This window comes from Mustela nigripes, chromosome 15, assembly GCF_022355385.1.
Source record: "Mustela nigripes isolate SB6536 chromosome 15, MUSNIG.SB6536, whole genome shotgun sequence".
Lineage (NCBI taxonomy): Eukaryota > Metazoa > Chordata > Mammalia > Carnivora > Mustelidae > Mustela > Mustela nigripes.
The window spans coordinates 70,427,803-70,445,329 of record NC_081571.1 but is presented as its reverse complement, the minus strand read 5'-3'; the positions used below and the strand labels follow the sequence as shown (position 1 = coordinate 70,445,329).

General features: G+C 45.3%; 1 protein-coding gene across 3 annotated transcripts in view; it reads right to left on the bottom strand.

Annotated features, from left to right (window-relative positions):
* The window catches only part of CLDN10 (claudin 10), a 127,885-nt gene that overhangs the window by 8,007 nt on the left and 102,351 nt on the right, over window positions 1-17,527 (bottom strand). For 2 of the 3 annotated variants that reach the window (XM_059377849.1, XM_059377850.1), the window contains exons 2-3: window positions 7,889-8,050; window positions 7,720-7,801 (exon numbers count right to left, since the gene is read on the bottom strand). In XM_059377849.1, the coding sequence (XP_059233832.1) occupies window positions 7,720-7,801; window positions 7,889-8,050 (244 nt within the window). Of the gene's footprint in view, window positions 1-7,719; window positions 7,802-7,888; window positions 8,051-16,507; window positions 16,795-17,527 lie in introns of those variants that run through there. The other variant, XM_059377848.1, reaches the window with a different exon arrangement.

The window sequence follows — 17,527 nt, the reverse complement described above, 5'->3', positions numbered from 1 at the left end:
TGAGAAATGATGTATTGAGTCCTACTGCTCAAGCCGGTACAGTAACAACTTTGCACACCAACCATGAAGTCTGCATAACGGACAGGGCAGAAGGGGCTGTGATTCCAGACAGGAAATTCCTAAAACAATTGACGCTGCCTTGGGACCCCTGAGGGCACGGCCCCCGTCACTGAGCACAGGTCAAGAATCTGTGTGTGCACAGATGGGTATGTGTATTTGTTTGGGTTGAGAAAAAAATACATAGATGAACTTGCAGCAAAAAGCCTGAGTCAACAGAACACGTATCCCACATTTTATTCAGAATTGTCCACAGGCTGCCTGGAAGCAGTTTAGAATCAGCCGGGTGTTGGGGGAGAAGTATGCAGGACAGATCTCATGAGGAGGGCCTCCAGAACGTCTGTGCACTGGACAGTTTCAAGCAGTTGCCCGTCTCTAACTCAATGCTATGACCAAGGTGATCAGGAAGAAAGAAGAAATTATTCAACCCTTATTTCTTTTAAATGGTTCCATGCTAGGTCCCCTTCCAAATGCCTTCTATCTGAGAGCCAAGCGTTACCACTTCAATGATATCATTTCAATGTCTCCAGCGTTTAAGACCCATCTCTCTGTGGCTAACCTCAACATACCACATAAAGTAAGGAATAGTGACATTAAGGTACTCGGCCTAAGCATCAGTATCCTTAAAAATCAGAGTTAACATTTACTGAGTCCTTACTGTGCGCTGATGCACGGTTCTAAATCACTGAATATTTATTTATTATCCCCGCATTACTGACGAGGAACACGGGGCCCAGAAAAGATTAGGCTCTTCTTCAAGGTTACACGACGCATAAGTGGCAGAGCTGGGGTTTACTCCCAGGCAGCCCGAAGGACGGGATCCAGGTCCTCACACTGAAACAGTACGTGCATCCTATCCCCACTCCCTTCGGCCTAGCTCCACAAACGTACTCGGTCTTTCCACTGCAGGAGAGATGCAGGCAGACAGACAGTCATACACCACTGCTGTCGGCCCATCCTTGCTACAAATGTCACGGAGCATGGGCTAGGCACAAGAGATTCCAAAATCAGCAAGAGGTGGTCTCTGCTTGGAGGTGCTCTGGTCTGGCCTGGGGGAGGGAGCAGCAAGTGTGGGCGATGAACAAAAGCACACAGGGGGGCACCTCCCCAGGACACAGGTCATGCAGGATAAGCAGGAACTAGCCAGTATGTGAGGAGAGGGAAGGGGTCCTGGGAGTTGGGGGGTTGGGTGGTGGTGCAGAAAGCAGAGTCATCCGAAACCACAGCAAGCTGGCAGGGTTCATGACTTTAGGTGCAGGTTGGTGAAAACAAAACCCATTTGGTTTCCAAGTGTATTTTTAAGTCATACTAGCCTGCCAAAAGCATCAGAGCCATTGTGGCGATCTGAAGCGGCCTGGGCTCCTCCTAAACGCAGGGAAGGCATGGAATCACCCTTCTTCATATTTAACTGCTGAATTGTTTCTGTTCGTGGTATCTGACACATCCATGGAACCCCTTGTCCGAGAATCTGTGAGCTGCTTACCGATATTAATCCACTCTCCAGATAATCTCATGAGTGGAGTATGCTTAAATAAACAAACATCCATAATTCATTAAGTTATAATGAGGACAAAAGAGAGAAGTCAAATATCTTGGCAAGGTCACGTAGTGAGATCGATATTCCTTTGAAACACACCCGGGGAAATGTGTAATTTAGAGAGGGACTCCTTGAGTTGTCGCTTGTTCGTTGAACGGGACAGATAACAAGAAGAGAGAATTGACCAGAGCGTAGACAGCTGTTCACTTCTAACGACTAAATAACCACAGTGGTGAAAAGCCTGGACCTGAGTAAAGCTTAAGCCCTAAGGTGGAAACGTAATGTATGCCAAAAGTGAGTGCAAGGGATAAATACATCTATGGTTTTAAATACTCTGAAAATAATAAGAAAGCCCGGAGGATAAGGCCCAAATGTGAGACTATCTGAGCCAAAATATTAACAATAAATCTCGTGTACTAAAAGAGAATAAATCTAAGATTACAACGCCCTGTTTCCTCAATTAGGGCAATGGTTCAATGCTCCAACCTTGCAGGGATTTGAAAAGAAGTTTCTTTGTGTCCATAAATTCTTTCTTGGAACAGTTTATTTAAGAAAACAAATCAAGACCTTTAGGAAGTTCATGGTTTGGACGACAAAGTGGTGGGGGGAATAACTGATTTAAATTTCATGCCCTAGTAGGATGAATCATGCTAGGGGTACCAGTTACCATAACCTTGCAGGAAGGTAGACTTTTTTTGGATTTGTTAGGCTTTATTTTAATAAAAAGGAGGAAGTTGGTTTGAAATAGCCCAAAGGAGAGAGTTGGGAAATCGTTTTCAAGGCTTTGTGGGAGTCCAGCCTGTCATGTCATGAAACATAATTACAACTTGAATGAGAGCAAAGAAGCCAAACAAAAGGGGGGAAAGGGGGGAAAAGCAGAACATGACCACAGTCAGATGTAACTCTTTTAAACACTGCCATGTGTCAAGTGTGGGAGCCTGGGAGGAAGAACTTCCCAACAAGGACAGGTTTCGGAATGCAAAGCCACAGAACAGACAGCAGGATGCGGGGGGCATGGCTACCGCCTTGATCTTTTCTCCAGCTACACTTGAAGCCACTCGTTTTCTCTCATCCATAAAGTGCCTACTGAGTTCCTCGCACACAGTAGGAATGGAGTAGGAACTTTGTTGATGAGCTTAGGTATGTGTTTCTAACTAGGCCACCAGGGTAGACCATACATAGGAATGTCCTGGAAATCCACAGAGGATTCAATTAATATAGCACAGCATCCTAAGGAAATCCAAACAACAACACAACTAGGTTCTGAGCCCGGACCATTTCCCAGTGCGTTTTAGGGGGTAGGTGTGGGAGGGCTACGATTTGCTCACCGGAGATGGAAACTAGAGCTCACCGCCTAGCTGAAGATCAAACACACACACGCACACCTGTGCCTCAGCCATGCCTTCTAGGGCTGTGGGGGGAGCGGTGACTTGGAGGTAACTGGTTTTAGGAAGAAGGGTATGAGATAAGGAAGGGAAGCGGAGTGAGCGTGCCTGTCTTCTTGCTTTCCTCCCTCCTCTCCACCGTGGGGGGAGACCACGGCAAGCTTTCCCCCTGATCCTGAAAGGATCAGTTCTACAGATCAGAATTCCACTCACCAGGCCCGGTGCTAGGCAGTGAGGGGATACATGTTTTCTGAACTCAAGGAACTTACTCTTGCCAGCGAAAGTCAGAACCTTCCTGCAGCCATACTCTCCAAACCCCAGCCCACCTAGGGCTGCCCTGCCTTTAGCCTCGATTCTCCAATACATCCCTAAGTTCATGCACAAACTAAGTCACCGGCCCCGGTGATGAAATTCTAGCAAATGCCGGCTGAGGCCAAATCAAAATCTTGCTTTAAAGATTCTACTTTAAGAATTTTGTGTGGAGGGGCGCCTGGGTGGCTCAGTGGGTTAACGCCTCTGCCTTCAGCTCGGGTTGTGATCCCAGGGTTCTGGGATCGAGCCCCGCATCAGGCTCTCTGCTCAGCGAGGAGCCTGCTTCCCCCTCTCTGTCTGCCTGCCTCTCTGCCTACCTGTGATCTCTGTCTGTCAAATAAATAAATAAAATCTTTAAAAAAAAAAAAATAATTTTGTGTGGATAGCCAAGGAAACAGTTAACAAAACCAAAAGACAACTGACAGAATGGGAAAAGATATTTGCAAATGACATATCAGATAAAGGGGTAGTATTCAAATTCTATAACGAACTTAAACTCAACACCCAAAGAACAAATAATCCAATCAAGAAAGGACATGAACAGACATTTCTGCAAAGAAGACATCCAGATGGCCAACAGACACATGAAAAAGTGCTCCACATCACTCGGCATCAGGGAAATACAAATCAAAACCACAATGAGATATCACCTCATACCAGTCAGAATGGCTTAAAATTAACAAGTCAGGAAACAACAGTTGTTGGAGAAGATGCTGAGAAAGGGGAACCCTCCTACAGTGTTGGTGGGATTGCAAGCTGGTGCAGCCACTCTGGAAAACAGTATAGAGGCTCCTCAAAAATTTGAAAATAGAGCTACCCTATGACCCAGCAATCGCACTACCGGGTATTTACCCCAAAGATACAAATGTAGTGATCCGAAGGGGCACGTGCACCCGAATGTTTATAGCAAAAATGTCCACAATAGCCAAACTATGGAAAGAACTTTGTTGTCCATCCACAGACGAATGGATAAAGAAAATGTGGTATATTAATGTGATGGAATACTAAACAGCCATCAAAAGAAATGAAATCTGGCCACTTTGCAATGATGTGGATAGAACTAGAAGGCATTATGCTGAGTGAAGTAAGTCTATCAGAAAAAGATAATTATCATATGATCTCCCTGATATAAGGAATTTGAGAGGCAGGGTGGAGGGTTGTGGGGAGCAGGGAAGGAGAAAATGGAACAAGATGGGATTGGGAGGGAGACAAACCATAAGAGACTTAATCTCACAAAACAAACTGAGGGTTGCTGGGGGGAGGGAGTTAGGGAGAGGGCGGTTGGGTTACGGGCATTGGGGAGGGTATGTGCTGTGGTGCGTGCTGTGAAGTGTGTAAACCTGGCGATTCACAGACCTGCACCCCGGGGGCTAATAATACATTATATGTTAATAAAAATAATTAATTTAAAAAAAGAATTTCGTGTGGAGAGCCAATTTCTAGCTTCTTAATCTTTCTCATTTTCAACTCTCTGTCCTCTACTCAAGCTGTTGATAAGAGGAAAACAGATGAAGCCAAGAGGGTTGATTTGCCAGCTTTTCGAGAAGGGAGTTTGTTTCAGAGACGCCTGTGAATTCCTGAAGATGTCACCTGTCCTTTATGCCTCTTTTCTACCATGATGGGTAATCAGAATCTGGTCACATTTACAATTCTCAGGGCTTTGTCATTCCTTCATCTGAATGGACTATCTGCCTTTGCGCAAGGCACTGTCGGAGATACAGACGTGAGCGAGCTCTTATCTCAAGGAGCTAACATGTTCTCAATATGCAGCGGTTATAATTAGTAAAGTTTATATTTTCTCTCAGTGTGTTGTGTGAAGGGGCTGTTATTTGTAAATATTACCGGTTTATAAGCCCTGTTGCTTTTCAAAAAGTGCCTCGCTCTTGTGTTTTTAATTACGTGAGGTAAATTGCCAAATGCAGGTGTTATATTTTTAAGTCACTTCAGAAGAGAGCTAATCAAAGCATCTATAAAGACAAGTCACATCTTAAATACTACACATAATTTTAAAAGCAATCTTAATAATAGCTAACGCCTTACAGTAATAGGGTACCCGGGGTTTCCTGTGTTCTAATCAGTTCTAAGCATATACACACACTGTCCAAATTCCCACATTAACTCTACGAGCAGAGTGCCATTATTATCCTGGTTTTACAGGTGAGCGTGTAGACAGAGCAGGCGCAGGTAGAGAGAGGAATGCCGACAGATTATTACAGGGAATGGGGTCGTTCAAGGTTGCACCAAGAATGTGGAAATAAAGAAAACATCTCAGAGGCCATAATCACTGAACAGAGTTTAACCAAAATCTAAAAGAAAATCAGAAATTCCGATGGCACAAAACCAGGTGACTGAGTATATAGCAAGTACTGGAAAGAAAAATCGCACAAAGGACAGACTTAAATTACAGGGTATATATGAATTAGTCCTGACCTTCTGAGAAAGGACGAAAATGATTTTTAAGATTCTGAAAAAGACATCCTTAATTATTGTCAGGGAAACAAAGAGAACAATTAGAACGGTTAGTCCAAAAACACGAGCAACTTCTTTAATACAGTAAATCATGAGAAATTTGTTATATATTTAGGATACCAAAGCCTGAAATAAAAATCTATCATTTGAGGAAAATTATATTTCATTTAAATATCATTAACATGCTTCCTATCTCCAGGAGCACGGTCTGAGTTTTCGTCTCAATGTCTGGTGTCACACACACTTGTACAAATCTCATGATCAAATATTAGTTAGGAGAAAATTTATAAATCAGAACCCATTTTTCCAACAGAGGCAGAAGTGTAAAAATTATATTGGGGTCCAAAACAGTTATTTTGTTTCCCATTTAATAAAATTTAAAATAGTTATTAAAATCATACGAAAAGAAACTCCCATGATGAAAAAATATGTATAGGATACGGTCACCAAAATTATGAAATCAAGTATTGTAAACCACGCGTCTTAGAGCAAGCCTGTGTGGTCTGACTCCTAGTTCAATCCTAGTTCAATCAGACAGTACTTGTTTAGTCCAGATTCCCTTGTACACATTAACTGCACACATCCATTTTCAAAAAGGTCGCACCAAGAGAACCTACTTTTAAGATTGTTGCAAGAATAAAATAAGAGAATATTTGCAATGCTCTGCTTGGTGCATGGTAGGGGCTCAACAGGTATTAGTGACTATTTTCATTCTATTTCATTATCTAAGCACCTGTTATTTATGAATAAAAGACAGACACTAAAGACAGAACTAACAAATCAATTCCCTGAAGATTCTAAACCCACCAGAAAAAAGGAATGCACACCTAGCCAGCAATTTTAGTAACTTTTTTGGAAAATTCAGTAACGGTTGACCTGAAGACTGAAAGCATCACCAGCCCAGCTGTGGGCATATTCTTGTGGGAGACAAAATACTGCATATATCATTGTTTCTAATTTGGTATCCCTGGGGTTTTCCCAAGGCAAAGAATTAAGCCTAGGGAAACTATAAAAACCAATAGCCCATAGTTAAAAGCCAACCCCCTCCCACAAACTCATCTGTAAATGCCAAACCACTCACCTGCAACCCAGACCGGTCACAACTGGGTGGTGTCTAACCACTACAGGAGCATTTTTTTTTTTTTAAACCCTGCATCATGTACATTTTTTAAAATAAAGGCTGATTAATTGCAGCTCATCAAGGAGCTAGTTTAAAAGGCTAAGAAAAGGGGCGCCTGGGTGGCTCAGTGGGTTAAGCCTCTGCCTTCGGCTCAGGTCATGATCTCATGGTCCTGGGATCGAGCCCTGCATTGGGCTCTCTGCTTGGCGGGGAGCCTGCTTCCTCCTCTGTCTCTCTCTGCCTGCCTCTCTGCCTGCTTGGTCTCTCTCTCTGTCAAATAAATAAATAAAATCTTTTAAAAAAATAAATAATAATAAAAGGTTAAGTAAAAATGAAAAAAGTGATACTTCCTTCACAGACCCCTAATCTTCAGGAGCATGGTCGCGGTTTCCAGATGAGCATCGGAAACCGTGGTGGCCCCTGGCCCAGATGCCAGCAGCTGGCAGCTATAATCGGGATGGCTATCGGTCAAAGCCAGCTCTTCATTTCCTGTGAGCACACAACCTAGTTCTTCCTCCCCTGCCCCCACATCTCTTCCACTTTCCCTCTACTTGACCCCAGATGAATGATGTCCAGTGGATGACGTTTAGAATTTTAAATCCTATGCCTTGAGCTCTTTAGAGACAAGACCCTACGTGACATCCATGCAGTGATTAGATGCATCTTTTGCCAATGCAGCACAGAACGTGTTTACTCTTGCAATGATGTCATCGAACACTGCTGATCAGCCTGTCTCCCTTTCAGGCACCACGTAAGGAATTTATGTAACTTAATTTAGAAGATAAATCTGCGTACATTTCCTGCCAGCTAGAAACAGACAGACTGAGAAGAGTACTTACTTCTGCTCAACATAGAGAGGATCAAAGAATTCCGTTGTGATTTTGTTTGCATACAGGGAACAACCAGTCATTGAGCACAACCCTACAAAGTATCAGAAGAAAGAATTGTGGTTAGTGTCCTCTCATTAACATCGTGAAGTACCTCGTTTGGGAGAAAGTTACTATTTACCTGACAGTATGAATACAATCCCAGCCAAACAAGCAATCTTAGCTTTGGCTTTATCTGAGCCTCCGACTTTGGTACACTTCATTCCAAACAGAGCAAATATGGAACCAAAAAAGCCCAGGCTGACAGCAGCAATCATAAGGCCTCTACATGCCTGGATATAACCTGCAATTAGAATAGGTCACATCTCCGTTAACAGAAAACATGTGGCTGTCCAGGGAGAAATCCCCATTTTGCACTGTCCTTCTGAGTGATCGCTCTGTTTTCTGGAAAAAACAAAAACAAAAACAAAAAGAAAAACAAACAAACAAACAAAACATCATCATAAAACAAGCAAGCCAGGAAAGCACACTTCCAGGATCAGGGTGTGCACAATCCTCAGGAGAGAGCCCCTGAGCGCTGGTATTCCCACTTTCACAGGTGAGGACACAGAGGCACCAGAGGTTACAGGATACGCCAGAGAGGAGTCAGGAAGAGACAAAAACAGATTCCACCCTGTTCTGACTACAAAATCCTTCTCTGTAAGAAACATCGTCTGCCACTGTCTCAACCCTTCTCCTCCTTTGCACATTTGACCTTTGAGATGGATGTTTTCATGGTTTTGAGATTATAAAAATTTATAATTGGGCAGCATGGTATTCTGATATTAGTGGGACCCCATAAAGGAGACCAACTGGAATCCCATCAGAAACCACGATGAGTCTAAATCAAGAAGTATTTTAATGACATTTTATTATTTTCGGTGCACACAGAGGAAAACCGGGTTTAGAAAAGCAGGATTGTTGGTGAGTGCTGTGAAGTGTGTAAACCTGGCAATTCAGAGACCTGTACCCCTGGGGATAAAAATATATTATATGTTTATAAAAAATTTAAAAAAAGAAAAGAAAAGCAGGATTGTTCTCTTACACTGTTGGTGGGAATGCAAGCTGGTGCAGCCACTTTGGACAACAGTGTGGAGTTTCCTCAAAAGTTCAAAATAAAGCTCCCCTATGACTCAGCAATTGTGCTACTGGGTATTTACCCCAAGATACAGATGTAGTGAAAAGAAGGGCCACATGCACCGCAATGTTCACTGCAGCAATGTCCACAATAGCCAAACTGTGGAAAGAGCTGAGATGCCCTACAACAGACGAATGGATAAAGAAGATGTGGTTCATGTACACAATGGAATATTACGCGGCCATAAGAAAGGATGAATGTCCACCATTTGCATCGACACGGATGGAACTAGAGGAGATTCTGCTGAGTGAAGTAAGTCAGGCAGAGAAAGACAATTATATGGTTTCACTTACTTGTGCAACATAAGGAACAGCATGGGGGACATTAGGAGAAGGTAGGGAAAAATGAAGGGGGGGTGGAATCGAGACGGGGAGAGGAACCATGAGAGACTATGGGCTCTGGGAAACAGACTAAGGGTTTCAGAGAGGTGGGATAGGTTGGCCCAGTGGTGGGTTCATACCCACCAGGCATTCATACCCACGCCCTACAGATGTAGGAGGGCGTGGGTTGCATGGAGCACTGGGTGTTATACACAAATAATGAATCACAGAATGTGACATCAAAAATTAATGATGTACTGTATGGTGAATAACATAACATAATAAAATTTAAAAAAATTTTTTTAAAGCAGAGTTGTTTACTAAAAGAATACTCCATCATTATGAAGTTAACTACATACATATAAATAGATGCTTTCCAAGCCCCCCAAAACCTCATTCTATTGGGTTGCCTGATCATTTCCTGGCACCACCCATTTTCTTAACCACCTGTTCTTACTTGCAGAGCCACGGTGGGGGTCAACTTCGACGTGGCTTTTGTCCAGACACTAACAAATTTTAAATTAACAGAATTTAAACCCATACATTTTAAGCACAGAAGGTCATTTTCATTTCAGCCTGAAACAGGGCCATACTTCAACCTGAAATAGCGATGGCATATACCAGGTGTGAGTAAATGCTTGTTGGGTAAATGAACATAGGAGTACGTCAGGCTTACATATGGAATTAAGTTTTCTAATTTGAAAAGATTCATAAATACAGCAAGTCATTTATTGGTAGTACCCAGGGAAAGCCTACGGTAAGTAATAATTCTAAGACCGCGGTAATTATAAATTCAAGAAATGAGGCTGACAGGTCACTTCCAGCTCACGTTGCTTTGAAATGAAATTTTAAGCCTCAATTCCATTGCTAGGATCTGTTTTGAAGAGTACTCTGAAAGTGCTCCATTTAATTCCAACAAATTTAGACCTCCATGAAGGTAGACAGCAGTGACAACGTTCTATTTTATAATGTGAACTAACTCCACAGACAAAATAGTTCTGCTGGTAGTGAGGTTATCAAAAACAGCAAAACAAATTTATTATTAGCACAACAGGACAAAGGAGGCTTATTTGGGTAGCAATTATAATGCTGCAAGGCTATCTGGGTCTCTGCTGCATAAGACTGAGCCAGGTTTTTTTTTTTTTTTTTTTTTTTTTTAATTTCCACCCTTAGTCCCCCAGCCAGACCTGGGGGGGGGGGCGTTGGGGAGCGGAGAGGCAGGCAGAAGCACAGATGGAGAGGAAGGCCCTTAGCCCCTCATAAGACTGGAGAACATCTATCAGGATAAGCACAACTGGCTCATCATTTACCACCGGAGCTCCTGGGACAGTGTGGTTTCATTTTTCTTTTCCGGAGATTTATTACAATCTCTGGTCTAGAGTTATGTTAGCTGACTAGCTGCAATCAAGAAGCAGAGAAAACAGTCTGTATGAGAGGTAGCCTCCATAAGATATGCATAAATATTATCTTAGAAAACTTCATTTACTTTCGCAATCATACGGGCTTGATGAGCAGAAGCAGGAGGCTGGCAAAAGGCGAAATCTACAATCTGATCATTTAGAACACAGGATGAGTTTTCCCAGATGTAGGTGGGGGGCAAGAATCTCTGGTGGTGCATTCTATCCTTCATCTGACTTCATATGAAAACACCATGAGTCTTTAAACTGTATTCAACCGTTTCCTCCTAGAACTTCTTTCTGAGGTTCTCTTCCTGTTCTCCTGTCTCGGCCCTCAGGTCTGCAGCAGGACTGGTCTCCTGGCACAAGCAAGAGAGGAGAAATACTATCCCTGATGAGCTTGGGTCCTTGCTCAGTAACCACCAGAAGAACCCTGACCTGGAGGGAAAGGTAGCTGTCTCCAGCCTCCAACAGCAGTGGGGAAACTGCTAATTTGCTGTATGAACAAAGGAAGGCACCTGACCATACAATCATTGGCTAGAGGGAACAAAGAATAGGGACCGAGATTCTCCGCAGGATAAAGACCACCCTGGCTGCTGGCTGTAGATGGATTCCAGGTGTTGGTAAGCCTGGGTTGTGTAAATTTGGGGCTACCAGTCCTTAAAACACCCACAGACGCAGGCCTCAGGTGAGTTCCAACAAACTCCAGAGTTTATCTTTCGCAAGGCTAACCTCTGCAGCTTTGCTTATTAACAGTTCCAGAGGGCAAAACTTGCAAGTAAGTGAAGTGGTAGTAAAACCCAGTCAAGGAGGCCATTATTTTTGACAGGTCTAATTTACTGACACCTTTAATAGCTAATTAACACATTAAAGTGCTGAGGCATGAACATATTTACTTAGAAGTTCTCTGCCGTATAATTTATAGTTAACTCTCTCGGAAGAAATGGCAGACATTCCCACTAACACAAATAGATGGCAGGTACTAAAAACAACTTTGCTGAAAATGATTCTTAGATGAAGACCGTGCGGCGCTTTGAGAGGCATGGGAGCTGGAGATAAACAGAAATCACCAGCTTGTTCCATCGTGAAATTTTCAGTTAGTAAAATACAGAGACTTTAAGTTCACGAATTCCGCTGGAGGAAACCTTCAAGGTGTCCCTTAAAAGTTAAGTGATTTCCAAATGACGTGTGCCTTATTTTCCATTTCAAACGAGCAAAAGTGAAAACATCTACCTGGTGGAGACAACGCCCTGGTAGCACTCTTGTGAGCTGATAGAGATGGGGGAGAAAAAACAATGAGCTTTCCTCATGTGGGTAGCTTTGTGTGGCTTTTGCAAATCCTCTGCAAAAAGAGTGAAATGGGAGGAAGGCAGGGAGCCCGAGGCTCCGCTCTGGATCTTCTACTTATGTACCTTCTGTGCGACTTGATTACATGACCTTATCTCTCTGGAGCCTCAGTGTTCTCAGCTGTAAAACAGGGCTAAGAGCACTTCCTTCGCAAGATGAACGGTACAAACAGCGTCTGGTGAGTTTTACGAAACTCACCAAAGCTTCCCTTCCATCGCACTAACCAGAACGTGGAGTTGGCGTCTTAATGTAAACTTGAATCTACACATTGAGCTTTTCTGGGTCTGATTTTCCTTACAGGGATGATACTGGGGAAAACGTCACCATCATCTATACCCAAGAAGCTCCTTCTTCCGCCTAAGAAGCTCCTTCTTTGCCTGGAGAGAGTTGTGGGCCTTCTCTTTTCCTTCTTGGATTCTTTTTTCAATCTAGAGCCTCTGCCTGGTTGAAGGGGAGGACTGGCTTGCTCAGGCCTGCGGTCACCAAGGTCTACGGTAATGCAGCCTTCTCTGCCCCTTCAAAGGAGTGTCAGGGAGTCCAATGGGCCGTGCGATGTTGGCTGGACCTCTCAGAACCAGCCTCCACCAGATGCAGCTGCCCTGGGGAATACTGCGCAGACACCTTATGGCGGGGCCTGCTCCGGGAAGGTCAGCTTGTAGGATGGGGGAGATCGACTCCTCTACGTGAAAACAAAGCTGTGTGATCAAACCCCCCAAGATGTTATTCTGAGAGACACAGAAAAGTAAGGCTAGACACTCTGGCAATGCTGTCTTAAGCCACAGAAGACAGAGGTGGCAGGAAGAAATTTACAAATTTGATCATAGTACACATTTCAAAGCTTTGTATAAGAAAAGGTGTCATAAATGTAAAGCCAAGCAATGGGCTGAGATCGTAACGTATATAACAAGTCCAGGAGTGACCTCCAAAATTTAAAAAAAAAAATCATTTATGGGCACTAGCCTGGCTCAGTCAGAAGACTCTTGATCTTTGGGGTTGTGAGTTTGATCCCCACACTGGGTGTAGAAACTGTGTGGATAAAGAAATAAAGTTAAAAAACAATTATTTAGGGGTGCGTGGCTGGCTCCGTTGGTAGAGCCTATGACTCTTGACCTTGGCGTTGTATGTTTGAGCCCCACATTGGGTGTAGAGATTACTTAAAAATAAAATCTTAAAAACAATCACTTTCCATGGAATGGAGGGAGATATTTGCAAATGACACTACAGACAAAGGGCTGATATCCAAGATCTATAAAGAACTCCTCAAACTCAACACACACAAAACAGATAGTCATATCAAAAAATGGGCAGAAGACATGAACAGACACTTCTCCAAAGAAGACATACAATACAAATGGCTAACAGACAGATGAAAAAATGTTCATCATCACTAGCCATCAGGGAGATTCAAATCAAAACCACATTGAGATACCACCTTACACCAGTTAGAATGGCCAAAATTAACAAGACAGTAAACAACAAGTGTTGGAGAGGATGTGGAGAAAGGGGAACCCTCTTACACTGTTGGTGGGAATGCAAGTTGGTGCAGCCACTTTGGAAAACAGTGTGGAGATTCCTTAAAAAATTAAAAATAGAGCTACCCTATGACCCTGCAATTGCACTACTGGGTATTTATCCCAAAGATACTGATGTAGTGATAAGAAGGGCCACATGCGCCCCAATGTTCATAGCAGCAATGGCTACAGTTGCCAAACTGTGAAAAGAATCAAGATGTCCTTCAACGGACAAATGGATAAAGAAGATACAGTCCATATATACAATGGAGTATTATGCCTCCATCAGAAAGGATGAATACCCAAATTTGTATCAACATGGACGGGAAATAAGTGAAATAAGTCAAGCAGAGAAAGCTAATTATCCTATGGTTTCACTTACTTGTGGAGCATAAGGAATAACACAGAAGACATGGGGAGATAGAGAGGAGAAGTGAGATGGGGGAAATCGGATGGGGAGACAACCCATGAGAGACTGTGGACTCTGAGAAACAAACTGAGGGTTTTGGATGGAAGGGGGGTGGGGGGATGGGTGAGCCTGGTAGTGAGTATTAAGGAGGGCACGTATTGCATGGAGCACTGGGTGTGGTGCATGAACAATGAATTTTGAAACACTAAAAAGAAATAAAATAAAAATAAAATAAAAACAAAAAACCCAATCATTTATATCGAGAGGAAACAAGAGACTGTAGGCATAAGATATAGACAGGCAATGTATGAAAGAGAAAGAAAGAAAGTGGTCAATAAATACATGATAAAGTGGTAAAAATCATTGGCAAAAACTTGGGAAATACTGATGAAAATGATAACAGGATACTAGGTCACCTATGATGCTGGATGAAAAACGTAGTGGTGAGAATGCAGAGAAACAGGCATCCTCATATGTTGTTGGTGGACTGCGATTTGGCACTATAAACCGAACATTAAAATGTTATCATCTACCCCCTGACAGTACCATTTCTCAGTATCTACTTTACAGAAATACACAAGTGCACAACGAGATGAATATTAAGATTTTCAGTGCAGCACCACCACCAACGACACGCTGGAAAGGGCCCGTTGTCTGACAAGGAGAAAGTAGTTAGGCAAACCAGTCTGTCCAGACTTATGCACCCTATGCAGTTGTTAGAAAGAGTTACTTCTATATGTGCTGGCTGGGAAGGGTATGCTATTAATTTTAGAATACTGCAGAACAACAGGGAGTACGAAGTCATTTGTGTTTTTTTTAAGCCATTTCCTAGACACGTGAGCACACATGAAAGGCCATTTTGCAAGTCGGGTTGTACATTAATGTCACTCCTTTTTTTTCTCCAACCTCAACTCTCTCCAAAACCTCACAACTGAGGGCTATACCCCCCTCCCTCCTCTCTACCCAACCTGCCCCCCAAGTCTCCATGCTAAGTGCACTCTCATAAGGCGACAACACCATTGTTGGGATCGGATCTGGCTCACTATCTCAGGTAACAGCACAGTTAACAGCAGAAGGATGCACTTAGGACAGTAACCATCAATCCCCAATTCCCGAATGTAAACCACAGAAACAAGAGCCTGCCTGTTCAAAGCATCTACCTGAATGTGTGCTGTACAGAGCATGGGAAATTCACCAGTAATTCTAGGGCCTCAACAGTGTCCCAGCTACTACTTTTACACAACAGACCAAGACCTGGGTGTCACCCATCTAAAACCAGGCACGTACGCCTGTCTGTGGAGGTTCCATCAAATACCACATTGAGCAACAGTTTGCTTTTCGTGGCAAACACTGTGTTAGGGGAATTAATTATTGTCTTTTATGGAGTCAGTTATGCAAATAAAAACCTGTCATGGAATAATAAAACAAAACCCTTTTTTTTTTTTTTTAAAGAAGGAAAGAAAACACCTCGAAACTAGAGGTAATGCAAATGACTATCTTTCAATTTGTGCCTGGATCTACTGAGTCCTGTCGAACCTAGAACTTGAGCAGTCATGGTAACTGGGCTGACAGCCACTCCTCCCAAAACTAAAACAGAGAGGCACCTGGGTGGCTTAGTGGGTTAAGCCTCTGCCTTCTGCTCAGGTCATGATCTTAGGGTCCTGGGTTCAAGCCCCCCATTAGGCTCTCTGCTCAGCAGGGAGCCTCTTTCCCCCTCTCTGCCTGCCTCTCTGCCTACTTGTGATCTATCTGTCAAATAAATAAAATCTTCAAGAAAATAAAAAATAAACGAAAACACCAGTTTTCTATGTGACCATCTACCTGTTGCTCTAAGTCAATACAATAGAGAACACAACTGAAAACAAACGATCTACAAAAGAACCGCAGGAGAGAGACCCGGAGAGCAAATGAGGGAGGCACCGACACAGTCCTTGGCAGTCTCTGGCACAAGATTCTTGCTAGCCAGGATTCTCTACCAATGCGGCACAGGCAAGGGCTATTTATTTGTCTAAAACTTGGAGGAAGCATTAAAGCCCAGGAGGACACATTTGTTGAAGCGTGGGGTTGTTTTCTTTCTCCGTTGGGGAGAGGCGGGAACCGGTTGACACTCCCCGCAATATGTTTATTTCCCCTTGCCTATTTTTAAAAGAACTGACAAAACGGTTAAAGGGAGTTGAGGACAAGCAAATTTGGCGTTGACATGTGGATGATACCACTTTACTCAGGATCCAGCTCTTTCGGGGAGTGCTGGGTGCAGGGGACCAGCGTCACTCCGTGTCCTAACAGTCCCCGAGAGATGGGGATCCCGCAACCGTGTCCTCGACTCTCGGGACTGCAAAGGTGCTTCCCTCCGCACCCCCCTCCGGACTCCTGAGTCGCCCACCCTCCCCCCCAGGAGTGTCCCCCTCTCCCGCCCCAGGGCGCCGGGCTCCGGCAGGCGCCCCCGCGGGACACGCGTCCGGACACGGCGGCGAAGGGCATGGGGCTCTCCGCGGCTCCCCCAGGCCCTGGGGGTAAAGCGGACCCGGGCCTCCGAGGGAGTCCGGCCGGGGAGGGGGTGGTCAGAGGGCCAAGAGGGCGCCCCGCGGCCCCGCCGGGCTGGAGCGAGGGCCGGGGGCAGGGGCCGAGGGGATGCAGACCGTCCAGCGCCAGCATGGAGGGGAAGTCCTTGCAGTTGGAGACGCCCGTGGAGTCGGTAACGCACGTCTTCCACAGGTTGGCCCAATAGGTGGCGGTGGTGATGACCGTGCCGTCGATGGTGGACACCTTCCAGTAGTCGGTGGGCAGCGTGGAGGACACCAGCACCCAGCCGGAGATGGAAACCATGAAGGCGATGATCTCCGAGGCCGTGCTCGCCATGCCGCCCGCTGCAGCCGCGCTCGCGCTCGCGCTCGCGCCTCCACTGGGTGCCACGGCCCCCCGCGCTCCCGGCCCCGGGGCTCCGCCCCGCCCCGCCCCGCCCCGCCCCGTCCGCGGACCGGCGCTAGGGGGCGCGCACGGGCCCGAGGACAGGACGCTCCCTCCGGGGCGGAGAGGGCTGGCGGGGAGCTCTTAGGCTCGCTGCCTGGGTTCTCTCCAGCCAGCTGACCCGGCGCCCAGGGTCGGGGGTTCTGGGGGAAACGTGGCCTGCGCTCCCCTCGCCCCCAGCCCTGGTATCTCGGGGCCGGGACCCTGGAGAGCGGCGATCCTGTTGGACAGACTGGCAGCAGGATGTGGACAGCCCGCTTCGTGCCCCCCCACCTCCCTCCTCTCCCTCCCTCCTCCCCCTCCCTCTCTCCCTCCATCCCCCTCCCTCTCCCCCTCCATCTCCTCCCCCTCCATCCTCCTCCCCCTCCCCCGTCCTACCCCTGGCAAATAGCTCGGCTTCTGGAGTGCAAAAGCAGAGCAGAAAAAGCCTTCGGAAAGGACACGGCCTGCCAGATCACGCCGCAGCCCTAGGCTTGCTGAACTCTAAAGGTTTTCATGCTACGCTCCTCTGCGTGACCCTGTTCAGCCTGTCACGGAGGGACCACTGCAGTTCTGGGCTTGAAATAGGCCTTGCCCTTAAATCTCTGCAGTTCTTTTTTGGCCCCGCGATATGCAAAAAGTCATCCTAAGATGTGTGGGGCACAGGCTTAAATTCAAGACCGCAGGACGTGGAGCGCGCAAGCTCAGTGGCA